The following is a 27,179-nucleotide window of genomic DNA, read 5'->3' on the forward strand; positions in this document are numbered from 1 at the left end:
GACTCCACCTCAGTGCCTGACGTCCCTCGACTCCCTGCGTGGCTAAAGATCGACTGACCTTCCAAGCGACGCTCAGACTGAGGGCACGTCTCCTCAATTCAGTCTCGATTACTCCATCCCCGGGCAGAACTTTCACCCCGTTGCTCCAGCCAGGAGGGGAAACGGTCACGAGCTCCTGAAGAGTTGGATATGCCGACCAGGACGGTTCCCCAACTAACACACCCCATCCAGTCGATCTCTCACCATCGGACAACTCAGTTAATGGCTGGGGGAGAGTTACAGAACAAAGAGATCTAGGGGTACAGGTTCATAGCTCCTTGAAAGTGGAGTCACAGGTGGACAGAGTGGTGAAGAAGGCATTCGGCATGCTTGGTTTCATCGGTCAGAACATTGAATACAGGAGTTGGGACGTCTTGTTGAAGTTGTACAAGACATTGGTCTTGTTGAAGTTGTACAAGACATTGGTCTTGTTGAAGTTGTACAAGACATTGGTAAGGCCACACTTGGAATACTGCGTACAGTTCTGGTCACCCTATTATAGAAAGAATATTACTAAACTAGAAAGAGTGCAGAAAAGATTTATTAGGATGCGACCGGGACTTGATGGATTGAGTTATAAGGAGAGGCTGGATAGACTGGGACTTTTTCCTCTGGAGCGTGGGAGGCTGAGGGGTGATCTTATAGAGGTCTATAAAATAATGAGGGGCACAGATCATCTAGATAGTCAATATCTTTTCCCAAAGGTAGGGGAGTCTAAAACTAGAGAGCATAGGTTTAAGGTGAGAGGGGAGAGATACAAATGGGTCCAGAGGGGCAATTGTTTCACACAGAGGGTGGTGAGCGTGTGGAACGACAGAGGTAGTAGTAGAGGCGGGTACAATTTTGTCTTTTAAAAAGCGTTGAGACAGTTACACGGATAAGATGGATATAGAGGGATATGGACCAAACACGGGCAATTGGGACGAGCTTAGTGGTTAAAACAAAAGGACAGCATGGACAAGTTGGGCTGAAGGGCCTATTTCCATGCTGTAAACCTCTATGACTCTCTCTCAGCCTGGGGAGCCAATCTCTTGAACCTTCGACAGCACAGTCCAAAACGCCAGTTTGGCCACAACTGGAGCACCCGTGCGCACGGTTCTGGTCACCCCCACGACAGAAAGGATGTCAATGTGTTACAGAGAGGGTCGGGAGGCGATTTACCAGGATGTCGCCACCCAGGACTGGGAAAGGGCGGCGGGGAGGAAGGAGTGGGTCGGCTGGGACGGGTTGTTCTCCTCGGAGCAGAGGAGGCCGAGGGGAGATTGGCGGAGGGGCCTGGATAGGGCGGTTGGGAAAGAGCCGATTTCATAGGATCCCGACAGTGCAGAAGGAGGCCATTTATTAGGCCATTGAGTCTGTCCCGACCACAATCCCACCCAGGCCCTATTCCTGTGGCCCCAGGTTTACCCCGCTAATCCCCCTGACACGGAGGGGCAATTTACCATGGCCCATCAACCTAACCCGCACATCTTTGGAGTGTGGGAGGAAACTGGAGCACCCGGAGGAAACCCACTCAGGGGGAATATGCAAACTCCACATATATTCCAATTCTATCTTTTATTCTCCTTCTCTGCATCTAAAACTTCATTCTAACACTTTGAAACTCTCTACGACTGTAACACTACATTCTGCACTCTCTCGTTTCCTGCTCTATGAATGGTATGCTTTGCCTGTATAGCGCGCAAGAAACAATACTTTTCACTGTCTACTAATACATGCAACGATAATAAATCAAATCAAAAACTAAGGGCCAATTAACCTAAACTGCACATCTTTGGACTGTGGGAGGAAACCGGAGCACCCGGAGGAAACCCACGCAGACACGGGGAGAACGTGCAAACTCCACACAGACAGTGACCCGAGGCTGGGAATTGAACCCGGGTCCCTGGTGCTGTGGGGCAGCAGCACTAACCACACCGTGCCACCCCAAAACCTTTCAGGACTGATGCGAGGAGAAATTTCTTCACCCAGAGGGTGGTGAATGTATGAAATTCGCCCCCACAGAAAGTAGATGAGGCCAAAACATTGAATGTTTTAAGAAGGAGTTCGATGTAGGGAATAGAGTATAAAAGCTGGAGTCTGATGATGCAGCTGTACAGAACGATGGTTAGGCCACATTTGGAGTACTGCGTCCAGTTCTGGTCGCCACACTACCAGAAGGACGTGGAGGCGTTAGAGAGAGTGCAGAGGAGGTTTACCAGGATGTTGCCTGGTATGGAGGGTCTTAGCTATGAGGAGAGATTGGGTAGACTGGGGTTGTTCTCCCTGGAAAGACGGAGAATGAGGGGAGATCTAATAGAGGTATACAAGATTATGAAGGGTATAGATAGGGTGAACAGTGGGAAGCTTTTTCCCAGGTCGGAGGTGACGATCACGAGGGGTCACGGGCTCAAGCTGAGAAGGGCGAAGTATAACTCAGACATCAGAGGGATGTTTTTTACACAGAGGGTGGTGGGGGCCTGGAATGCGCTGCCAAGTAGGGTGGTGGAGGCAGGCACGCTGACATCGTTTAAGATTTACCTGGATAGTCACATGAGCAGCCTGGGAATGGAGGGATACAAACGATTGGTCTAGTTGGACCAAGGAGCGGCACAGGCTTGGAGGGCCGAAGGGCCTGTTTCCTGTGCTGTACTGTTCTTTGTTCTTCTTTGTTTGTTTGTTCTTTTGGGGCGAAGAGGATCCAAGGATTTTGAGGGGGGGTGGGGGGGGGGGGGGGGGGAGTGGGATCAGGCTAACGGATGATGTTGCGAATTTGAGTTAGTAAAGATGTAAAGAATGTAAAAATGCTAGAGGGAGAATAACCATTGCCTGGTTTTGGTTTCAGTGCTTAGGTTTAAAATGCAAAGTCCATACAGAGTCCCAGACTGAGTCAGTTGTATTCAAGGCCAGACAACAGGGCTGCCTCGATAACAGGCTTCAGGCATTTGAACGTTTGAACTTTGCCCAATCAATACAAAGCAGGCACTCAGCTACCAAGAACCTATAAGATTTGAATTTGATGTTGTTGAGAAAAAAAGAAAATCAGACCAATCCCGTTGTTGGAAAACTGATAGGTCACCACAGGTATAAAAGAGTCTGTGAGAAGGAAAAACAGGAGTGCCAACTCTCAAGTCTCGAGAGGGAGAGAGCAGCTCTCTACTCTGCCAGCTTTATACATCTCTTAAGAGAGCGCACCATCGAACCAGAGAAAAGTACCAACTCACAGACAGAGAAATCACCCGGGAAACTCCAGACGGTTCCGGAAGACACAAAACCTGGTTGTATATTTTTTGTGTGTCTAAATTCTATTTTTCTTTGTCAGTGAATGGACATTGTGTTTACTTGAACAGAATTCCAGAAGAATCTTATTTTATTCATAGAAATCATAGAAACTCTACAGTAGAGAAAGAGGCCATTCGGCCCATCGAGTCTGCACCGACCACAATCCCACCCAGGCCCTACTCCCATATCCCTACATATTTTACCCGCTAATCCCTCTAATCTACGCATCCCAGGACACTAAGGGGCAATTTTAACATGGCAATCAACCTAACCCGCACATCATAGAAATCATAGAAACCCTACAGTGCAGAAGGCGGCCATTCGGCCCATCGAGTCTGCACCGACCACAATCCCACCCAGGCCCTGCCCCCACATATTTACCCGCTAATCCCTCTAACCTACGCATCCCAGGACTCTAAGGGGCAATTTTTAACCTGGCCAATCAACCTAACCCGCACATCTTCGGACTGTGGGAGGAAACCGGAGCACCCGGAGGAAACCCACGCAGACACGAGGAGAATGTGCAAACTCCACACAGACAGTGACCCAAGCTGGGAATCGAAACCCAGGTCCCTGGAGCTGTGAAGCAGCAGTGCTAACCGCTGTGCTACCGTGCCGCCCTCATTCGGTAAGTTACATGTTTAGTTGAAGTTCCCCTGTTAGTTAAATCAATAAATTGTTAAGTGTTCACCTTAAAGTGAGTGTCAGGTATTGCAGAGAATCCCCACAGTGCAGGAGGCAGCCATTCGGCCCATCGAGTCTGTACCGACCACAATCCCACCCAGGCCCTATCCCCATAACCCCTCGTATTTACCCTGCTAATTCCCCTGACACTAGGCACAATTTAGCATGGCCAATCCACCTAACCTGTACATGTTTGGAGTATGGGTGGAAACCGGAGGAAACCCCCAGAGACACGGGGAGAAGGTGCAAACTCCACACACAGACAGCGGGCCCGAAATCGAACCCAGGTCCCTGGCGCTGTGAGGCAGCAGTGCTAACCACCGTGCTGCTGATACTTAACCACTAAACGTTATAGAAGGACAGTTCGCACTTAGCAGATTACGAGGCATTTAGCGTTACGCCTCAAAAAGGGGAACAACCTCCGCGTCCTGACAGATGATCAGCCATGATCATAATGAATGTCAGGGCAGGCTCGAAGGGCCGCCTCCTCCTGCTGCGATGTTTAGCTGAGCCGCGGGAGCACTCACCTTCTGCATTTTCATCATGTTAATCCCAAAGTGGGAGAGGTGTTCGGCCAGGTTAGGGTCCAGGACCATATCGTCCTCATCGTACGAGTACACATCTGCAAATGGACACCAGAAGATCAGTGTGTGAAGGGGGAGGGGGGGGGGGGGGGGGGGGGGGGAAAGAGGGGGACACGGGTTCAAATCCCATCGCGGAACCAACATTTTTACAACCTACAAAATCCACAGAATCCCTGCGGTCCAGGAGGCCAATCGGCCCATCGAATCTGCACCGACTCTCCGAAAGAGCATCTCGCTCAGCCTAGTAGCCCTGCGCATTGGCCAATCCACCTAACTGGCATATCTTTGGACACTAAGGGCCAATTTAGCATGGCCAATCCACCCAACCTGCACATCTTTGGACACTAAGGGCCAATTCAGCATGGCCAATCCACCCAACCTGCACATCTTTGGACACTAAGGGCCAATTCAGCATGGCCAATCCACATAACCTGCACATCTTTGGACACTAAGGGCCAATTCAGCATGACCAACCCACATAACCTGCACATCTTTGGAGTGTGGGAGGAAACCGGAGCACCCGGAGGAAACCCCTGCAGACACGGGGAGAAGGTGCAAACTCCACACAGACAGTGACCCAAGGCCAGGAATCGAACCCGGGTCCCTGGTGCTGAGGCAACAGTGCTAACCCACTGTGCCACCATGCCACTCACACTCGCGCCCAAAGACACTCAATGACCCAGCCTCCACAGCCTTCTGTGGCAAAGAGTTCCACAGATTCCCCACTCTCTGGCTGAAGAAATTCCTCCTCATCTCTGTTTTAAAGTATTGTCCCGTTAGCCTGAGGTTGTGCCCTTTGGTTCTAGTTTTTCCTACCAGTGGAAACATCCTCTCCACGTCCACTCTATCCGGGCCTCGCAGTATCCTGTAAGTTTCAATAAGATCCCCCCATCATCCTTCTAAACTCCAACGAGTACAGACCCAGAGTCCTCAACCGTTCCTCCACAGTTGCGAAAGTGACTGACGACACAAAGATAGGTAGGAAAGTAAAATATTCTTCCTGCCAGAATGGACAATTGCACACTTTCCTCACACTATGCTCGATTTGCCGGATCTTACGCTATGAAATTAGTACCTGTAAAATTCTAAAACATTGTAAACTGCCACGAGGTCTGTTTACAAAGGTAGTTTTTTTTCTGTACTGAAGAGTTTTCTAGAAAAGGGAAATTGAATGTGCATATGGAGTACACAGACTGAAACATTGTATTCAGAGGCTCGGCAGTAGCGTTGCCAAGACAACAGGCTGCTTTTGAAGTTTGCCCAAACAGTTTAAACTTCCTCGAGAGGAAACCCCCATTTACAGGGGGTTTGTTTCCTTTTACAGGGATCATAGAAATCATAGAAACCCTACAGGACAGAAAGAGGCCATTCGGCCCATCGAGTCTGCACCGACCACAATCCCACCCAGGCCCTACCCCCATATCCCTACGTATTTACCCACTAATCCCTCTAACCTAGGCATCTCAGGACACTAAGGGCAATTTTTAGCACGGCCAATCAACCTAACCCGCACATCTTCGGACTGTGGGAGGAAACCGGAGCACCCGGAGGAAACCCACGCAGACACGAGGAGAATGTGCAAACTCCACACAGACAGTGACCCGAGCCGGGAATCGAACCCAGGTCCCTGGAGCTGTGAAGCAGCAGTGCTAACCACTGTGCTACCGTGCCACCCCATGTTTATGACTCTGCATTATTCGGGGGAAAACTGGTCAGCAGGCCAGGTGACAGGAGCTCTTTTATTTCCAGTTTGGAGCTGCAATTTAGTTTCGTTTTAGAAGAGGCATCAAGCTGGAAAGAAGTGTTTCTCTCTCTCTCTCCCTGGTTTTGGAAATTCTGCTGGTCATCTGAAAGCAGGGTGTTGCCTTCTGAAGGTGGGTGGGGTGGGGGGGTGGAATCTGCTGTGGGTGGCTTGCTTAAGAGTCCCCGGTGTTTTGGGAAACGGTTCTGACTTCAAACTGTTCAGAGTCTATCCAGAGAGCTGCAGACTTCATCCATAGGACTCAACTCCAGTATCACGTGAGCAGTAGTCTATGTGGTGTTAAACCTCTTCGAAGGCTCTTGTTTATGGGATTGGTTTGATTGGGACAGCTCCAATATTCGTTAAGGGTTATATATTAGCGCGATTGTTTTAGTTTTGTTTGGAATTGATAGACGTTATTGCTACTATATATGTTAGCGATATTCTTAAATAAACTTTGTTTGATAAAAGCCCCCTAGTCAGTCATACCTGATGAAGGAGCAGCGCTCCGAAAGCTTGTGATTCCAAATAAACCTGTTGGACTTTAACGTGGTGTTGTGAGACTTGTTGTGTCCTGTGCCGACGCCAGTCCAACGCCAGCATCTCTGCATGAAGTGAAACCTATTCAGCCAACCCAACCAAATTCACAATGCAAGCTTACGATCCAGTCAGGCTTCATAAAATACTTTGGGGCTTCTGACCTCAACCGTAACCATTGGGGCTCATCCAAGATTAAAATCTATATTTCTCAATTGATTTGGGATTATTATTACAACACAACTCTAAAATCGGCCCCGCAGGTGGAGGAGGTGGTTAAGAAGGCGTATGGTGTGCTGGCCTTTATCAATCAAGAGTTTAGGAGTCCGGGGATAATGATGCAGCTATATAAGATCCTCGTCAGACTCCACTTGGAGTACTGTGCTCCGTTCTGGTCGCCTCATTACAGGAAGGATGTGGAAATGATTGAAAGGGTGCAGAGGAGATTTACAAGGATGTTGCCTGGATTGAGTGGCATGCCTTATGAGGATAGGCTGAGGGAGCTCGGTCTTTTCTCCTTGGAGATGTAGAATGAGAGGAGACCTAATAGAGGTGTACAAGATGTTGAGAGGCATTGATCGGGTGGACTCTCGGAGGCTTTTTCCCAGGGTGGAAATGCCTGCTACGAAATGGGCGGCACGGTAGCACAGTGGTTAGCACTGCTGCTTCACAGCTCCAGGGTCCCAGGTTCGATTCCCGGCTCGGGTCACTGTCTGTGTGGAGTTTGCACATTCTCCTCGTGTCTGCGTGGGTTTTCTCCGGGTGCTCCGGTTTCCTCCCACAGTCCAAAGATGTGCGGGTTAGGTTGATTGGCCAGGTTAAAAATTGCCCCTTAGAGTCCTGGGATGCGTAGGTTAGAGGGATTAGCGGGTAAATATGTGGGGGTAGGGCCTGGGTGGGATTGTGGTCGGTGCAGACTCGATGGGCCGAATGGCCTCCTTCTGCACTGTAGGGTTTCTATGATTCTATGACACAGGTTTAAGGTGCTGGGGGGTAGGTACAGGGGAAATGTGAGGGGGAGGTTTTTCACACAGAGGGTGGTGGGCGAGTGGAATCGGCTGCCGTCAGTGGTGGTGGAGGCGAACTCAATAGGGTCTTTTAAGAGACTCCTGGATGAGTACATGGGACTTAATAGGATGGAGGGTTATAGGTAGATCTAGAAGGGAGGGATATGTTCGGCACAACTTGTGGGGCCGAAGGGCCTGTTTGTGCTGTAGTTTTTCTATGTTTCTATTATTATCACACAAAACCCTGGTAAACCTTCTTTGTTTAAGTCTCAAGTTTATTTATTGGTGTCATAAGCAGGCTTACATTAAGACCATAAGACATAGGAGCAAAATTAGGCCACTCGGCCCATTGAGTCTTCTCCGTCATTCAATCATGGCTGTTAATTTTCTCATCCCCATTCTCCTACCTTTTCCCTATAACCCCTGATCCCCTTATTAATCAAGAACCTATCTATCTCTGTCTTAAAGACACTCAATGACCCGGCCTCCACAGCCTTCTGCGGCAAAGAGTTCCACAGATTCACCACCCTCTGGCTGGAGAAATTCCTCCTCATCTCTGTTTTAAAACATAGAATCATAGAAACCCTACAGTGCAGAAGGAGGCCATTCGGCCCATCGAGTCTGCACCGACCACAATCCCACCCAGGCCCTACCCCCACATATTTACCCACTAATCCCTCTAACCTACACATCCCAGGACACTAAGGGGCAATTTTAGCATGGCCAATCAATCTAACCCGCACATCTTTGGACTGTGGGAGGAAACCGGAGCACCCGGAGGAAACCCACGCAGACACGAGGAGAATGTGCAAACTCCACACAGACAGTGACCCGAGTTGGGAATCGAACCCGGGACCCTGGAGCTGTGAAGCAGCAGTGCTAACCTGAAGCCGGAATTGAACCTGGGTCCCTGGCGCTGTGAGGCAGCAGTGCTAACCACCGTGCCGCCCATAATCTCCAAAAAGAGAGAATCTAGCCATCACTCCTTGACATTCAATGTTCAATGCCATTAACATCACTAAATCCCCCACTATCAACATCCTGGGGGTTACCACTGACCACAAACTGAACTGGACCAGCCATATAAATACTGTGGCTACAAGAGCAGGTCAGAGGCTAGGAATCCTGTGGTGAGTAAATTACCACCTGACTCCCCAAAGCCTGTCCACAATCTACAAGCCCAAGTCAAGAATGTGGTGGAATAGTCTTCATATGCCTGGATGAGTTCAGCTCCAACAACATTTCAAGAAGCTTGACACCATCCAGGTGTCAAGGATCGTCCCTTTAGCCTGAGGTTGTGCCCTCTGGTTCTAGTTTTTCCTACTAGTGGAAACATCCTCTCCACGTCCACTCTATCCAGGCCTCGCAGTATCCTGTCAGTTTCAATAAGATCCCTCCCCCTCATCCTTCTAAACTCCAACGAGTACAGACCCAGAGTCCTCAACCGTTCCTCACACGATAAGCTCTTCATTCCAGGGATCATTCTTGTGAACCTCCTCTGGACCCTTTCCAAGGCCAGCACATCCTTCCTTAGATACGGGGGCCCAGAACTGCTCACAATACTCCAAATGGGGTCTGACCAGAGCCTTATACAGCCTCAGAAGTACATCCCGGCTCTTGTATTCTAGCCCTCTGGAGATGAATGCGAACATTGTATTTGCCTTCCTAACTGCCGACTGAACCTGCACGTTAACCTGAAGAGAATCTTGAACAAGGATCCCAAGTCCCTTTGTGTTTCTGATTTCCGAAGTATTTCCCCATTTAGAAAATAGTCTCAGCCTCCAGTCCTCCTTTCCTGTGTGTATAACCTCACACTTTTCCACATTGTATCCCATCTGCCACTCCTTTGCCACTCTCCGAACCTGTCCCAGTCCTTCTGCAGCCCCCCTGCTTCCTCAATACCACCTGTCCCTCTACATATCTTTGTACCATCTGCAAACTTAGCAACACTGCCTTCAGTTCCTTCTTCCAAATCATTAATGTGTTGTTAATACATCGTTAATTCATGTTAATTAACACTGCAATGAAGTTACTGTGCAAATCCCAAAGACGCCACGCTCCGGCGCCTGTTCAGCTCCGCTGAGGGAGAATTTAGCATGGCCAGTGCACCCTAACCAGAACGTCTTTCCGACTGAGAGGGGAAATGGGAGGAAACCCATGCAGACACGGGGAGACTGTGCAGTCTCTGCACAGACGGAGACCTGAGGCCGGGAACCGAACCCGGGCGCTGTGAGGCAGCAGTGCTAACCCACTGTGCCACCCTGCTGTCCTTCGCCCCCTCTCCAAAGCATCCACATCCTTCTGGTAGTGTGGCGACCAGAACTGCACGCAGTACTCCAAATGCAGACTAACAATAAGTTTTACATAGCTGGAACAGAACTTGCCAACTTTTGGACCCCATGCCCCCGGCTGATGAGGGAGAGCGAGAGGGCGGTGGCGGGTACGCCGTGCAGCCAGCTTCTGTCCCCCTCTCCGTGCTGTCATCGATTGGGAGACGCCAGCAACGGGTCACCCACCACCACCTCCTTCTGGGGCAATGATGCCCAGTCTCACCAACCACAGGCACGCACCCGCCCCACGCGGCCACAAGGGGTTACTCACCAGCTCCGTCCGGGGTAATGGTGCCCAGTTTGACTGCCAGCGGGTACCCGCATTGCTTGTAGTGTTCCAGGGCGTGGTTGTTTCCTCCGCTGCCGTCAAAGTAGCGGCGGCCGCACAGGATGGTGCCATCGGTGAGATTGAGCCAGAGATTCTCCTTCAGGTCACAGCGAGAGCACTTCCAACCACTGAGGGGGGGGGGAGGAGAGGGGGAGGTCAGAGGGATACACCAGAGCGACAGATCGAGGGAGGGAGAGGGTGCGCGAGGGTGTAGAGGGGGCAGACGAGGGAGGGCGAGCAGAGTGGGGGGGGTGGGGGAACGAGGGGGCAGGCGAGGTAGGGAGAGCGCGTGGGGCACAGAAGGGGGGAGGGAGACACGGCGCGAGAGAGGGGGGGCGACAGAGAGGGAGAGGGGGGGCGACAGAGAGAGAGAGAGGGGGGGGCGACAGAGAGAGAGAGGGGGGGGGGACAGAGAGGGAGAGGGGGGGGGCGACAGAGAGGGAGGGGGGGGGCGACAGAGAGAGAGAGGGGGGGGGACAGAGAGGGAGGGGGGGGACAGAGAGGGAGGGGGGGGGACAGAGAGGGAGAGGGGGGGGCGACAGAGAGGGAGAGGGGGGGGCGACAGAGAGAGAGGGGGGGGGGACAGAGAGGGAGGGGGGGGGGACAGAGAGGGAGGGGGGGGGGACAGAGAGGGAGGGGGGGGGGACAGAGAGGGAGGGGGGGGACAGAGAGGGAGAGGGGGGGGACAGAGAGGGAGAGGGGGGGGACGACAGAGAGGGAGAGGGGGGGGCGACAGAGGGGGAGAGGGGGGGGCGACAGAGAGGGAGAGGGGGGGGGCGACAGAGAGAGAGGGGGGGGGCGACAGAGAGGGGGGGGCGACAGAGAGAGAGGGGGGGGCGAAAGAGAGGGAGAGGGGGGGCGACAGAGAGGGAGAGGGGGGGGGCGACAGAGAGGGAGAGGGGGGGGGGGCGAAAGAGAGGGAGAGGGGGGGGCGAAAGAGAGGGAGGGGGGGGCGACAGAGAGGGAGAGGGGAGGGGCGACAGAGAGAGAGGGGGGGCGACAGAGAGAGAGGGGGGGCGACAGAGAGAGAGGGGGGGGCGACAGAGAGAGAGGGGGGGGCGACAGAGAGAGGGGGGGGGCGACAGAGAGAGAGGGGGGGGCGACAGAGAGAGAGGGGGGGGGCGACAGAGAGAGAGGGGGGGGCGACAGAGAGAGAGGGGGGGGCGACAGAGAGAGAGGGGGGGGCGACAGAGAGAGAGGGGGGGGCGACAGAGAGAGAGGGGGGGGCGACAGAGAGAGAGGGGGGGGCGACAGAGAGAGAGGGGGGGGCGACAGAGAGAGAGGGGGGGGCGACAGAGAGAGAGGGGGGGGCGACAGAGAGAGAGGGGGGGGCGACAGAGAGAGAGGGGGGGGCGACAGAGAGAGAGGGGGGGGCGACAGAGAGAGAGGGGGGGGCGACAGAGAGAGAGGGGGGGGCGACAGAGAGAGAGGGGGGGGCGACAGAGAGAGAGGGGGGGGCGACAGAGAGAGAGGGGGGGGCGACAGAGAGAGAGGGGGGGGCGACAGAGAGAGAGGGGGGGGCGACAGAGAGAGAGGGGGGGGCGAAGAGAGAGAGGGGGGGCGACAGAGAGAGAGGGGGGGGCGACAGAGAGAGAGGGGGGGCGACAGAGAGAGAGGGGGGGCGACAGAGAGAGAGGGGGGGCGACAGAGAGAGAGGGGGGGCGACAGAGAGAGAGGGGGGGCGACAGAGAGAGAGGGGGGGCGACAGAGAGAGAGGGGGGGCGACAGAGAGAGAGGGGGGGCGACAGAGAGAGAGGGGGGGCGACAGAGAGAGAGGGGGGGCGACAGAGAGAGAGGGGGGGCGACAGAGAGAGAGGGGGGGCGACAGAGAGAGAGGGGGGGCGACAGAGAGAGAGGGGGGGCGACAGAGAGAGAGGGGGGGCGACAGAGAGAGAGGGGGGGCGACAGAGAGAGAGGGGGGGCGACAGAGAGAGAGGGGGGGCGACAGAGAGAGAGGGGGGGCGACAGAGAGAGAGGGGGGGCGACAGAGAGAGAGGGGGGGCGACAGAGAGGGAGAGGGGGGGCGACAGAGAGAGAGGGGGGGCGACAGAGAGAGAGGGGGGGCGACAGAGAGGGAGAGGGGGGGCGACAGAGAGGGAGAGGGGGGGCGACAGAGAGGGAGAGGGGGGGCGACAGAGAGGGAGAGGGGGGGCGACAGAGAGGGAGAGGGGGGCGACAGAGAGGGAGAGGGGGGCGACAGAGAGGGAGAGGGGGGGCGACAGAGAGGGAGAGGGGGGGCGACAGAGAGAGAGAGGGGGGGCGACAGAGAGAGAGAGGGGGGGCGACAGAGAGAGAGAGGGGGGCGACAGAGAGAGAGAGGGGGGGCGACAGAGAGAGAGAGTGGGGGCGACAGAGAGAGAGAGGGGGGCGACAGAGAGAGAGAGGGGGGGCGACAGAGAGAGAGGGGGGGCGACAGAGAGAGAGGGGGGGCGACAGAGAGAGAGGGGGGGCGACAGAGAGAGAGAGGGGGGGCGACAGAGAGAGAGAGGGGGGGCGACAGAGAGAGAGAGGGGGGGCGACAGAGAGAGAGAGGGGGGGCGACAGAGAGAGAGAGGGGGGGCGACAGAGAGAGAGAGGGGGGGCGACAGAGAGAGAGAGGGGGGGCGACAGAGAGAGAGAGGGGGGGCGACAGAGAGAGAGAGGGGGGGCGACAGAGAGAGAGAGGGGGGGCGACAGAGAGAGAGAGGGGGGGCGACAGAGAGAGAGAGGGGGGGCGACAGAGAGAGAGAGGGGGGGCGACAGAGAGAGAGAGGGGGGGCGACAGAGAGAGAGAGGGGGGGCGACAGAGAGAGAGAGGGGGGGCGACAGAGAGAGAGAGGGGGGGCGACAGAGAGAGAGAGGGGGGGCGACAGAGAGAGAGAGGGGGGGCGACAGAGAGAGAGAGGGGGGGCGACAGAGAGAGAGAGGGGGGGCGACAGAGAGAGAGAGGGGGGGCGACAGAGAGAGAGAGGGGGGGCGACAGAGAGAGAGAGGGGGGGCGACAGAGAGAGAGAGGGGGGGCGACAGAGAGAGAGAGGGGGGGCGACAGAGAGAGAGAGGGGGGGCGACAGAGAGAGAGAGGGGGGGCGACAGAGAGAGAGAGGGGGGGCGACAGAGAGAGAGAGGGGGGGCGACAGAGAGAGAGAGGGGGGGCGACAGAGAGAGAGAGGGGGGGCGACAGAGAGAGAGAGGGGGGGCGACAGAGAGGGAGAGGGGGGGCGACAGAGAGAGAGAGGGGGGGCGACAGAGAGAGAGAGGGGGGGCGACAGAGAGAGAGAGGGGGGGCGACAGAGAGAGAGAGGGGGGGCGACAGAGAGAGAGAGGGGGGGCGACAGAGAGAGAGAGAGGGGGGGCGACAGAGAGAGAGAGGGGGGGCGACAGAGAGAGAGAGGGGGGGCGACAGAGAGAGAGAGGGGGGGCGACAGAGAGAGAGAGGGGGGGCGACAGAGAGAGAGAGGGGGGGCGACAGAGAGAGAGAGGGGGGGCGACAGAGAGAGAGAGGGGGGGCGACAGAGAGAGAGAGGGGGGGCGACAGAGAGAGAGAGGGGGGGCGACAGAGAGAGAGAGGGGGGGCGACAGAGAGAGAGAGGGGGGGCGACAGAGAGAGAGAGGGGGGGCGACAGAGAGAGAGAGGGGGGGCGACAGAGAGAGAGAGGGGGGGGCGACAGAGAGAGAGGGGGGGGGCGACAGAGAGAGAGAGGGGGGGCGACAGAGAGAGAGAGGGGGGGCGACAGAGAGAGAGAGGGGGGGCGACAGAGAGAGAGAGGGGGGGCGACAGAGAGAGAGAGGGGGGGCGACAGAGAGAGAGAGGGGGGGCGACAGAGAGAGAGAGGGGGGGCGACAGAGAGAGGGGGGGCGACAGAGAGAGAGAGGGGGGGCGACAGAGAGAGAGAGGGGGGGCGACAGAGAGAGAGAGGGGGGGCGACAGAGAGAGAGAGGGGGGGCGACAGAGAGAGAGAGGGGGGGCGACAGAGAGAGAGAGGGGGGGCGACAGAGAGAGAGAGGGGGGGCGACAGAGAGAGAGAGGGGGGGCGACAGAGAGAGAGAGGGGGGGCGACAGAGAGAGAGAGGGGGGGCGACAGAGAGAGAGAGGGGGGGCGACAGAGAGAGAGAGGGGGGGCGACAGAGAGAGAGAGGGGGGGCGACAGAGAGAGAGAGGGGGGGCGACAGAGAGAGAGAGGGGGGGCGACAGAGAGAGAGAGGGGGGGCGACAGAGAGAGAGAGGGGGGGCGACAGAGAGAGAGAGGGGGGGCGACAGAGAGAGAGAGGGGGGGCGACAGAGAGAGAGAGGGGGGGCGACAGAGAGAGAGAGGGGGGGCGACAGAGAGAGAGAGGGGGGGCGACAGAGAGAGAGAGGGGGGGCGACAGAGAGAGAGAGGGGGGGCGACAGAGAGAGAGAGGGGGGGCGACAGAGAGAGAGAGGGGGGGCGACAGAGAGAGAGAGGGGGGGCGACAGAGAGAGAGAGGGGGGGCGACAGAGAGAGAGAGGGGGGGCGACAGAGAGAGAGAGGGGGGGCGACAGAGAGAGAGAGTGGGGGCGACAGAGAGAGAGAGTGGGGGCGACAGAGAGAGAGAGGGGGGGCGACAGAGAGAGAGAGGGGGGGCGACAGAGAGAGAGAGGGGGGGCGACAGAGAGAGAGAGGGGGGGCGACAGAGAGAGAGAGGGGGGGCGACAGAGAGAGAGAGGGGGGGCGACAGAGAGAGAGAGGGGGGGCGACAGAGAGAGAGAGGGGGGCGACAGAGAGAGAGAGGGGGGGCGACAGAGAGAGAGAGGGGGGGCGACAGAGAGAGAGAGGGGGGGCGACAGAGATGGAGAGAGAGAGAGGGTGACAGAGAGAGAGGGCCCACTCCCTCAGCCAGAACCACCCTCACTCACCAGGGAGGGATTCGGAGATTATTACCCATCTGTTTCAGTCCGAGGGCATGTTTGGAGACCTGGCGAACCTCCCCGTCCCAGGCCTGTATCTCCTGCTTTCGCGACGCTGAGTCTGCAGCTAACATGGCATCAATGGAGGCAGAAACCTGCAGGGACACATCCCAGTGAGAGCAGGCCCAAAGTATCACACACAAAACTGTAAACAAAGCCCAGAGACTGGAAGGTTCAATGTGAGGGCGAGGGGGTAGGGTGCCAGGGCCGGGGCGCGGGGGGGCCGGGGGTGCGCCGGGCCTCGCGAGGGACCAGGGCCGAGGGGGCCCCTAACACCTCCTCTGTACCTACTCCCCAGCACCCTAAACCTGTGACCTCTTGTGGCAACCATTCCAGCCTCTGAGAATCCACTCTATCAATAGCACTCAACATGTTATACACCTCTATCAGGTCACCTCTCATCCTTCGCCTCTCCAAGGAGAATAGACCGAGCTCTCTCAACCTATCCTCATAAGGCATGCCACCTAATCCACGCAACATCCTTGTAAATCTCCTCTGCACCCTTTCTATGGTTTCCACATCCTTTCTGTAATGAGGCGACCAGAACTGGGCACAGTACTCCAGGTGGGGTCTGACCAGGGTCCTATACAACTGCAGCATTATCTCCCGATTTCTCAACTCAATTCCTCTATTGATGAAGGCCAGTATTCCATACGCCTTCTTAACCACAGCCTCTCCCTGCGACGCTGCTTTGAGCGCCCTATGAACCCGGACCCCAAGATCCTTCTGATCTTCCACACTGCCAAGTGTCTTACCCTTAATATTATATTCTTTCATCCTATTCAACCTGCCAAAATGAACCACCACACACTTAGCTGGGTTGAAGTCCATCTGCCACTTCTCCGCCCAGTCTTGCATCTTATCAATGTCTCGTTGCAACTGCTGACATCCCTCTACACTATCGACAACCCCACCAACCTTTGTGTCATCAGCAAACTTGCCAACCCATCCTTCCACTTCCTCATCCAGGTCATTTATAAAAATCACAAAGAGCAAGGGTCCCAGAACTGATCCCTGGGGCACACCACTAGTGACCGACCTCCATGCTGAAAAAGACCCATCTACAACCACTCTTTGCCTTCTGTGGGCAAGCCAGTTCTGAATCCACAAAGCAACGTCCCCTTGTATCCCATGCCCCTTCACCTTCTCAATAAGCCTTGCATGGGGCACCTTATCAAACGCCTTGCTGAAATCCATATAAACCACATCTACCGCCCTTCCCTCGTCTATGTGTCCTGTTACATCTTCAAAAAGTTCAATCAGGCTCGTAAGGCATGATCTGCCTCGGACAAAGCCGTGCTGGCTATTTCTGATCATACTATTCCTCTCCAGATGTTCATAAATCCTGCCTCTCAGAATCTTCTCCATCAACTTACCTACCACTGAGGTTAGACTCACTGGTCTATCATTTCCTGGTCTATCTCTTCTCCCTTTCTTGAATAACGGAACCACATCCGCAATCCTCCAATCCTCCGGAACCTCTCCCGTCTCCATCGACGACGCAAAGATCATCGCCAGAGGCTCAGCAATCTCTTCCCTCGCCTCCCACAGTAACCTGGGGTACATCCCATCCGGTCCCGGTGATTTATCTAACTTGATGCTTTTCAACAGCTCCAACACATCCTCTTTCCTAATGTCCACATGCTCAATCTTCTCAGTCCACTGCAAGTCTGCACTGCAACTACCAAGATCCTTTTCCACTGTGAATACTGAAGCAAAGTTTTCATTGAGTACCTCTGCTATTTCAACCGGTTCAATACAGACTTTCCCACCGTCACATTTGATAGGTCCTACTCCTTCACATCTGATCCTCTTGCTCTTCACATACTTGTAGAATGCCTTGGGGTTTTCCTTTATCCTGTCTGCCAAGGCCTTCTCATGTCCCCTCCTGGCTCTTCTAATTTCCCTCTTTAGTTCCTTCCTACTTGTCGTGAACTCTTCTAGATTTCTAACATTACCTTGCTCCCTGAACCTTTTGTTGGCTTTTCTTTTCTTCCTGACTAAATTCGTTACAGCTTTCGTGCACCATGGTTCCTGTAACCTACCATAGCTCCCCTGTCTCACTGGAACGTTGCTGTGCAGAGCTCCAGACAAATTTTCCTTGAAAATTTGCCACATTTCTTCTGTACATTTCCCTGAGAAAACCTCCTTCCAATTTATGCCTCTAATTTCCTGCCTAATCACATCATAGTTGCCCTTACTCCAGATAAACACTTCCCTAGCTCGGTTGATCCTATCTCTCTCCAATGCGAGTGTAAAGGAGATAGAGTTATGATCGCTATCCCCAAAATGCTCTCCCACTGATAGATCTGACACCTGCCCAGGTTCATTCCCTAATACCAAATCAAGTACAGCCTCTCCTCTTGTCGGCTTATCCACATACTGTGTCAGGAAGCCCTCCTGAACACACCGAACAAACTCCTCTCCATCTAAACCCCTTACCCTAGGGATATTCCAATCGATACTTGGGAAATTAAAATCTCCCATCACGACCACTCTGTTATTATCACACCTCTCCAGGATCTGCTTCCCAAACTGCTCCTCCACATCCCTGCTACTATTGGGCGGCCTATAGAAGACACCCAGTAAAGTTATTGACCCCTTCCTGTTGCGAGGGATACACTGCCGCGATGATGTACACTGTCAGGGTATTGTAGAGGGAGCTCTGTATTGCAGCTGTCTCTGGGAGTGCTCGATATTGGCGGAGGACACCGACAGGGCAATGTACACAGAGTATACCCGTGAATAATTTTTAGTCCTTCACATACCCTGTCCCGTACGGCTGTTGACATTAGCGTCAGCGATTCTCTGGGAATGATTGCATTCTCTGGTAAGATTACCACCTTCACCTCCTCGTCATACTCAAAGTTCTCAGTGTCCACATCGAAGCCACCTTCCACACCTGGGAGGAGAGAGAGAGAGAGGAACACAGCCACAAGGTGAATGAACAGTCAGGACAATGCAATCTCACCATTCAGCGTGAATCACCACCCGTGTCCAGCTCACGGTCTATCCTCCTCCGTCACCCTCGCTGTGTCCCACCCTCAGCCGCGACTCCATACCCTCTCTCAGATTGACAGGCAACGCAGACGCATCGAGATACACAGATAGAAGCGTGCCCCTCTCTCACACCCACGCACCCTCTCTCTCGGGCGCCCACATGCCCTCTCACATTCCCCCCCTCCCCCACCCACCTCCCTCCACCCTCGCGCTCCCCCACCCACCCCCTCCTGCGCTCCTCCTCCCCCCTCTCCCACGCTCCACCTCTCCACCCCGCACTCCCTCCAACCCCCCCTCCCTCTCTCTCTCCCACCCCACACTGCCCCCCCCTCCTCCCCACACTCCCTCTCCCTCCCACCCCACCCCTCCCTCTCGCTCTCTCTCCCACCCCCCTCTCTCCCACCCCACACTGCCCCCCCTCTCCTCCCCACACTCCCCCTCACCCCACGCCTCCCTCTCTCTCGCTCTCTCTCCCACCCCCCCACCCCACCCCCTTCTGCCCCCCCCCTCCTCACAACACTCCCCCTCCCTCTCGCTCCCACCCCTCCCTCTCTCCCTCTCGCTCCCACCCCACCCCTCCCTCTCTCCCACTCCCACCCCACACTGCCCCCCTCCCACCCCCCCCACCCCCCTCTCTCCCACCCCACACTGCCCCCCCCTCCTCCCCCTCTCCCACCCCTCCCTCTCTCTCCCACCCCCCCACCCCACACTGCCCCCCCTCTCCTCCCCACCCCTCCCGCTCACTCTCCCACCCCACACTGCCCCCCCCTCCCCCTCGCTCACTCTCCCACCCCCCCACCCCACACTGCCCCCCCCCTCTCCTCCCCCACACTCCCCCTCCCTCTCCCTCGCACCACCCCCCCCTTCTCCCCCGTGTCCAGATCTCCTTTCCTCGCCCCTTACCGATGGCCAATCGAGTGGGTTTTTTCTTGGGGGGGTCTCCGGCCCCACTGCTGCCGTCATCCACCTTCTGAAAAACAGAGACGAGGGAGATGAGCCTCGGGAGTTACTTGGGCAGGGAGACAAGAGGAATCGCAGAATCCAACAGTGCAGAAGGAGGCCATTCAGCCCATCGAGTCTGCACCGACCACAATTCTAACCAGGCCCCATTCCTGTAATCCCAATTGCGGCACAGTGGCTCGCACTGCTGCCTCTCAGCACCAGGGGCTCGGGTCACTGTCTGTGTGGAGTTTGCACATTCTCCCCGTGTCTGCGTGGGTTTCCTCCGGGTGCTCCGGTTTCCTCCCCCGCCCCACAGATGTGCGGGTTGGGTGGATTGGCCATGCTAATTTGCCCCTTAGTGTCAGGGGGGATTAGCAGGGTAAATATGGGGGGGGTTACAGGAATAGGGCCTGGGTGGGATTGTGGTCGCTGCAGGCTCGATGGGTCGAATGGCCTTCCTATGCACTGTCGGGATTCTATGTATTTACCCTGCCAATCACCCCGGGACTAAGGGGCAAGTTAGCATGGCCAATCCATCTAACCCGCACATCTTTGGAGTGTGGGAGAAAACTGGAGACCCGGAGGAAACCCATGCAGACACGGAGAGAACATGCAGACTCCGCACAGACAGTGGCCACAGGAGACAGAGGCTGGCGGTCGAAGGGTCTTTTTCTGGCTGGAGGTCTGTGACCAGTGGTGTTCCGCAGGGCTCTGTACTGGGACCTCTGCTATTTGTGATATATATAAATGATTTGGAAGAAGGTGTAACTGGTGTAATCAGCAAGTTTGCAGATGACACGAAGATGGCTGGACTTGCGGATGGCGAAGAGCATTGTCGGGCAATACAGCAGGATATAGATAGGCTGGAAAATTGGGCGGAGAGGTGGCAGATGGAATTTAATAAAGATAAATGCTGTTTTGGAAGAACTAATGTAGGGAGGAGTTATACAATAAATGGCAGAGCCATCAAGAGTATAGAAACACAGAGGGACCTAGGTGTGCAAGTCCACAAATCCTTGAAGGTGGCAACACAGGTGGAGAAGGTGGTGAAGAAGGCATATGGTATGCTTGCCTTTATAGGACGGGGTATAGAGTATAAAAGCTGGAGTCTGATGATGCAGCTGTATAGAACGCTGGTTAGGCCACATTTGGAATACTGCGTCCAGTTCTGGTCGCCGCACTACCAGAAGGACGTGGAGGCTTTAGAGAGAAGACAGAGGAGGTTTACCAGGATGTTGCCTGGTATGGAGGGTCTTAGCTATGAGGAGAGATTGGGTAAACTGGGGTTGTTCTCCCTGGAAAGACGGAGAATGAGGGGAGATCTAATAGAGGTGTACAAGATTATGAAGGGTATAGATAGGGTGAACGGTGGGAAGCTTTTTCCCAGGTCGGAGATGACGATCACGAGGGGTCACAGGCTCAAGCTGAGAGGGGCGAAGTATAACTCAGATATCAGAGGGACGTTTTTTACACAGAGGGTGGTGGGGGCCTGGAATGCGCTGCCAAGTAGGGTGGTGGAGGCAGGCACGCTGACATCGTTTAAGACTTACCTGGATAGTCACATGAGCAGCCTGGGAATGGAGGGATACAAACGATTGGTCTAGTTGGACCAAGGAGCGGCACAGGCTTGGAGGGCCGAAGGGCCTGTTTCCTGTGCTGTACTGTTCTTTGACCCGAGGGTCCCTGGCGCTGTGAGGCACCAGCGCTAACCACTGAGCGGCCGTGCCGTCCCTCTCCGCATGGGAAAGAGGGGGATCAGAATCTCACGCCCCGTTGCACCGGGGGGGTGAGCATCTGCCCCTGTTCTTACTGTGCTCGACCTCTGTGTCTGTGCCCCCAGACAACTCCGATATCACCCTTCACTGCCCTTCCAGACTCCTCCGCCATTCATTTTGAACATGGCTGATTATCAAATTCAATATCCTGACCCACCCCCCCCGGCACCTCCCCTCCATAATCCCACCATCCCATTAGCCCCAAAAACTAATTACTCCTCGAAATCACACAACGTTTTGTCCTCAACTACTTTCTGTGGGAGTGAATTCCACACATTCACCATCCTCTGGGTGAAGAAGTTTCTCCTCCCCTCAGTCCTAAGTGTATAAGATTTTGATGGTGTATAAGATTTTGATGGGTATAGATAGAGTGAATGCAAGCAGGCTTTTTCCGCTGAGGCTAGGGGAGAAAATAACCAGAGGGCATGGGTTAAGGGTGAAAGGAGAAAAGTTTAAAGGGAATATTAGGGGGGGCTTCTTCACGCAGAGAGTGGTGGGAGTGTGGAATGAGCTGCCGGATAAAGTGGGAAATGTGGGGTCACTTTTAACATTTAAGAAAAACTTGGACAGGTTCATGGATGAGAGGGGTGTGGAGGGATATGGTCCAAGTGCAGGTCAGTGGGACTAGGCATAAAATGGTTCGGCACAGACAAGAAGGGCCAAAAGGCCTGTTTCTGAGCTGTAATTTTCTATGGTTCTAAAAGGTTTCCCCCTTATCCTCAAACTATGACCCCCCAGTTCTGGACTCCCCCCACCATCGAGAACATTCTTTCTGAATCTACCCTGTCTAACCCTGTTAGAATTTTATAACTTTCTATGAGATCCCCTCTCACTCTTCGAAACTCCCGTGAATATGATCCTCACCGACTTGGTCTCTCCTCATATGACAGACCTGCCATCCCAGGAATCAGCCTGGATTCCCACTCCCGTATGTGGCATAGTAGCAGTGGTTAGCACTGCTGCCTCACAGTGCCAGGGATCCGGGGTGGATTCCCGGCTTGGGTCACTGTCTGTGTGGAGCTTCTACGAGATCCCCATGAGATTTACTGCATACTGACCCTGAACCATAGAAAATTACAGCTCAGAAACAGGCCTTTTGGCCCTTCTTGTCTGTGCCGAACCATTTTATGCCTAGTCCCACTGACCTGCACTTGGACCATATCCCTCCACACCCCTCTCATCCATGAACCCGTCCAAGTTTTTCTTAAATGTTAAAAGTGACCCCGCATTTACCACTTTATCCGGCAGCTCATTCCACACTCCCACCACTCTCTGCGTGAAGAAGCCCCCCCCCAATATTCCCTTTAAACTTTTCTCCTTTCACCCTTAACCCATGCCCTCTGGTTTTTTTCTCTCCACGCCTCAGCGGAAAAAGCCTGCTTGCATTCACTCTATCTATACCCATCAAAATCTTATACACCTCTATCAAATAACATTTGATCTCACAAAGTGCAGCACCTCACACTTGTCCGGATTAAACTCTGTGTGCCATTTCTCCGCCCATTTCTGCAACTGATCGATATCCCGCTGTATCCCGCGGCAACCTTCGACACTATCCACAACTCCACCCGTCTTTGTATCGTCTGAAAACTTACTGACCCACCCATCTGTGTTTTCACCCAAGTCACTTCTATATATCATAAACAGCAAGGAGCTCCCAGTACGGATCCCTTTCACTTTTTTAAAATTAATTTGTGGGAATGCTGGCTGGGACAGCATTTATTGCCCATCCCTAGTTGCCTGAGGGCAGTTGAGAGTCAACCACATTGCTGTGGCTCTGGAGTCACATGTAGGCCAAACCATAGAAAAACTACAGCACAAACAGGCCCTTCGGCCCCACAAGTTGTCCCGAACATATCCCTACCTTCTAGGCCTACCTGTAACCCTCCATCCTATTAAGTCCCATGTACTCATCCAGGAGTCTCTTAAAAGACCATATTGAGTTTGCCTCCACCACCACTGACGGCAGCCGATTCCACTCGCCCACCACCCTCTGTGTGAAAAACTTCCCCCTAACATTTCCCCTGTACCTACCCCCCAGCACCTTAAACCTGTGTCCTCTCGTAGCAGACATTTCCACCCTGGGAAAAAGCCTCTGAGAGTCCACCCGATCTGTGCCTCTCAACATCTTATACACCTCTATTAGGCCAGGCAAGGACGGCAGATTTACTTTTTCCTAAAAGGACATTAGTGAACCAGATGGGTTTTTCCGACAATGGTTTCATCAGTAGATTCTTAATTCCAGATACTTTTTTTATTGAATTCAAATTCCACCGGCTGCCGTGGCGGGATTCGAACCCGGGTCCCCCAGAACATTAGCCGAGTTTCTGGATGAATAGGCTCGCGATGATGCCATGGGGAGAGACCGGCCGCTGACGGCACCAGCCCAGCGCTGCTTACCGGGAGTCGCGTGCGCCGCAGGTGGAGGTAAGCCCTCTGGCCGGTCTTCTGGTAGTGCTTTTCCACATGCTGCTTGCCGAATCCCAGAAATGTGTTCATGCAGATGTAGAGGCCCGCTTCGCACTCCTGTGACAGGGGAAAAAAAAAACAGAGCAAAGGATCAGCGGCTGGGACGCAGAGAGACCAGCCCGACAAACCTGCCCGACAGAAAATAAACAAACGTCTTCAAGTGAAACCTCACCGGCTCAGGAGGAAGCCGTGTGACTGAGGCAGCGAGGAACCTCCACAGCCAAGGCATTTTTAAAAATTATTTTACGGGAGGTGGGCGTCGCTGGCTGGGCCAGCATTTATTACCAGTCCCTAAGCGCCCCTTGAGAAGGTGGTGGGTGAGCCACCTTCTTGAACACAGTGGGTTAGCCCTGCTTCCTCACAGCGCCAGGGACCCGGGTTCAATTCTGCCTGAGTCACTGTCTGTGCGGAGTCTGCACATTCTCCCCGTGTCTGCGTGGGTTTCCTCCGGGTGCTCCTGTTTCCTCCCACACTCCAAAGATGTGCAGGTTGGGTGGATTGGCCATGCTAAATTGTCCCTTAGTGTCCCAAGATGTGTAGGTTAGGTGGATTAGCCATGCTAAATTGCCCCTTAGTGTCCCAAGATGTGCAGGTTGGGTGGATTAACCATGGTAACTTCGTGTCAGGGGGATTAGCAGGATAAATATGTGAGGGCGCGGGGTCGGGCCTGGGGTGGGATTGTCATCGGTGCAGGCTCGATGGGTCGAATGGCCTCCTTCTGTGCTGTAGGGATTCTGTGATCCTTAAGGAATTTATGTTTCATGTTTCTTATCAGGGATATGTTTAGAATTCAGATCTGGTTTGTGTGGTGCCCATGTGTCTTAGAAATCTTTTAAATTGTTAGCTGGGCAAACAGGATAAGTACTTGGGAGGTTTGTTTTCAGCTGAGCTCATGCATTTGTGTTTACTTAGGTTTTCCCTGGAGTTTCAGAGTAAAGTTTTGATTCGATTGATTGACAGGGACAGTGTCATGTGATTAAAGGGAGGAGCTAAGCTAGCAGGGAAAACACGGCTTCTCTTTCATCTTTTAAACAAACAGTTACTGCCTGGTTCTAAAATAAGCAAGATGTCTCTCTCTCTCTCCTGAAGTGCTCCGAAAGCTCTAGTATTTTTTTAATTTTTAAAAAAATCATTCATGTAACATGGATGCTCCTGGCTATCATAGAATCCTCCAGTGCAGGAGGCCATTCGGCCCATTGAGTCTGCACCGACCACAATCCCACCCAGGCCCTATCGCCATAACCCCAGGCATTTACCCTAGCTAGTCCCCTTGACACTCAAGGGCAATTTATCATGGCCAACCCACCTCACCCACACACCTTTGGAGTGTGGGAGGAAACCAGCACGCACGCACGCACGCACACAGTGACCCGAGGCCGGGAATCGAATGTGGGTCGCTGGCTAGGCCAGCAATTATGCGCATCCCTCGTTGCCCTTGAACTCAGTTGCTTGCTGGGCCATTTCAGAGGGCAGCTGAGAGTCAACCACATTGCTGTGACTCTGGAGTCACATGTAGGCCAGACCGGGTAAGGACGGCAGATTTCCTTCCCTAAAGGATATTAGTGAACCAGATGGGTTTTTCCGACAATTGGCAATGGGTCACCAGTAGATTCTCAATTCCAAATATTTTTTTATATTGAATTCAGATTCCATCATCTGCCGTGGCGGGATTCGAACCTGGGGTCCCCAGAACATTAACTGAGCTCCTGGATGAATAGTCCAGCGATAATACCACTAAGCCATCCCCTTTGTGTTAAAGTTTATTTATTAGTGTCACAAGTAGGCTCACATTAACAGTGCAATGAAGTTACTGTGAAAATCCCCTAGTCACCACACTCCACGGTGGCACAGTGGGTTAGCACTGCTGCCTCAAAGTGCCAGGGGACCAGAGTTCGATTCCTGGCTTGGGTCACTGTCTGTGCGGAGTCTGCATGTTCTCCCCGTGTCTGCGTGGGTTTCTTCCGGGTGCTCCAGTTTCCTCCCACAGTTCAAAGACGTGCTGGTCAGGTGGATTGGCCATGCCAAATTCTCCCTCAGTGTTACCCGAACAGGCGCCGGAGTGTGGCAACTAGGGGATTTTCACAGTAACTTCATTGCAGTGTTAATGTTAAACCTCCTTGTGACACTAATAAATAAATAAACCAATAAATTCCGGTGCCTGTTCGGGTTACACTGAGGGGGAATTTAGCACAGCCAATGGACCCCAACCAGCACGTCTTTCAGACTGTGGGGGGAAACCGGAGCACCCGGAGGAAACCCACGCAGACATGGGGAGAACGTGCAGACTGCGCACAGGCAGTGATCCGAGGCCGGGAATCGAACCCAGGTCCCTGGCGCTGTGAGTCAGCAGTGCTAACCCACTGTGCCACCCCGTATAGTTAAACTGTTGTTAAATGAAATTTGCCTCGATGAAAGTTCCCAGTGTTCAGTAGAACCACACCTGGAGTGAAAGACGGATCCACACATTAATGCCAAAAATAGCAAATAGTTGGAGTTTAGCCTGACTGCATAATATACCTTGTGTTTCTGATCTGGTATCTGGACAGAAGGTGTGTCGGGTACCACAGTGGTTCGTGCTGCTGCCTCACAGCGTCACGGACCCGGGTTTGATTCCCAGCTTGTGTGACTGTCTGTGTGACGTTCTCCCCATGTCCAGGTGGGTTTTCTCCAGGTGCTCTGGTTTCCTCCCACAGTCCCTCCCACAAGGTGATTGATGAGGGTAGGGCAGTGGATGTTGTCTACATGGACTTCAGTAAGGCCTTTGACAAGGCTCCTCATGGCAGACTGGTGCAGAAGGTGAAGCCACACGGGATCAGAGGTGAGCTGGCAAGGTGGATACAAAACTGGCTCGGTCAGAGAAGACAAAGGGTAGCAGTGGAAGGGTGCGTTTCTGAATGGAGGGCTGTGACAAGTGGTGTTCCTCAGGGATCAGTGCTGGGACCTTTGCTGTTTGTAACATATATCAATGATTTGGAGGGAATTGTAACTGGTTTGATTAGTAAGTTTGCAGACAACACAAAGGTTGGTGGATTTATGGATAGCGATGAGGACCATCAGAGGATACAGCAGGATATAGATCAGTTGGGAGGAGAGATGGCAGATGGAGTTTAATCTGGACAAATGTGAGGTAATGCATTTTGGAAGGTCTAATACAGATAGGAAATATACAGCAAATGGCAGAACCCTGAAGAGTATTGATAGGCAGAGGGATCAGGGTGAACAGGTACACAGGTCACTGAAAGTGGCAATGCAGGTGGAGAAGGTAGTCAAGAAGGCATACGGCATGCTTGCCTTCATCAGCCAGGGCACTGAGTTTAAAAATTGGCAAGTCAAGTTGCAGCTTTATAGGCCACACTCGGAATATAGTGTTCAATTCTGGTCGCCACTCTGCCAGGAGGATGTGGAGGCTTTGGAGAGGGTGCAGAAAAGATTTACCAGGATGTTGCCTGGTATGGAGGGCATTAGCTATGAGGAGGTTGGAGAAACTTGGTTTGTTCTCACTGGAACGACGCAGGTTGAGGGGAGACCTGATAGAAGTCTCCAAGATTATAGAGGCATGGACAGAGTGGATAGTCA

The 27,179-nt window shown here is 54.1% G+C and overlaps 1 protein-coding gene across 1 annotated transcript; it reads right to left on the reverse strand.

Annotated features, from left to right (window-relative positions):
• Nucleotides 1–58: 58 nt before the first annotated feature.
• On the reverse strand, nt 59–23,832 carry LOC144490773 (ubiquitin carboxyl-terminal hydrolase 5-like; the record flags this gene model as incomplete). Its single annotated transcript, XM_078208476.1, has 8 exons — nt 23,776–23,832; nt 23,535–23,660; nt 19,321–19,387; nt 18,186–18,319; nt 15,367–15,512; nt 10,455–10,639; nt 4,512–4,606; nt 59–265 (listed from the first exon to the last, which is right to left on the reverse strand). Coding segments are annotated over exons 1-8 (1,017 nt in total), but the record flags the coding sequence as incomplete, so codon positions are not given.
• Between the last annotated feature and the right edge of the window lie 3,347 nt (nt 23,833–27,179).

Source organism: Mustelus asterias, unplaced genomic scaffold (assembly GCF_964213995.1).
Source record: "Mustelus asterias unplaced genomic scaffold, sMusAst1.hap1.1 HAP1_SCAFFOLD_3775, whole genome shotgun sequence".
Lineage (NCBI taxonomy): Eukaryota > Metazoa > Chordata > Chondrichthyes > Carcharhiniformes > Triakidae > Mustelus > Mustelus asterias.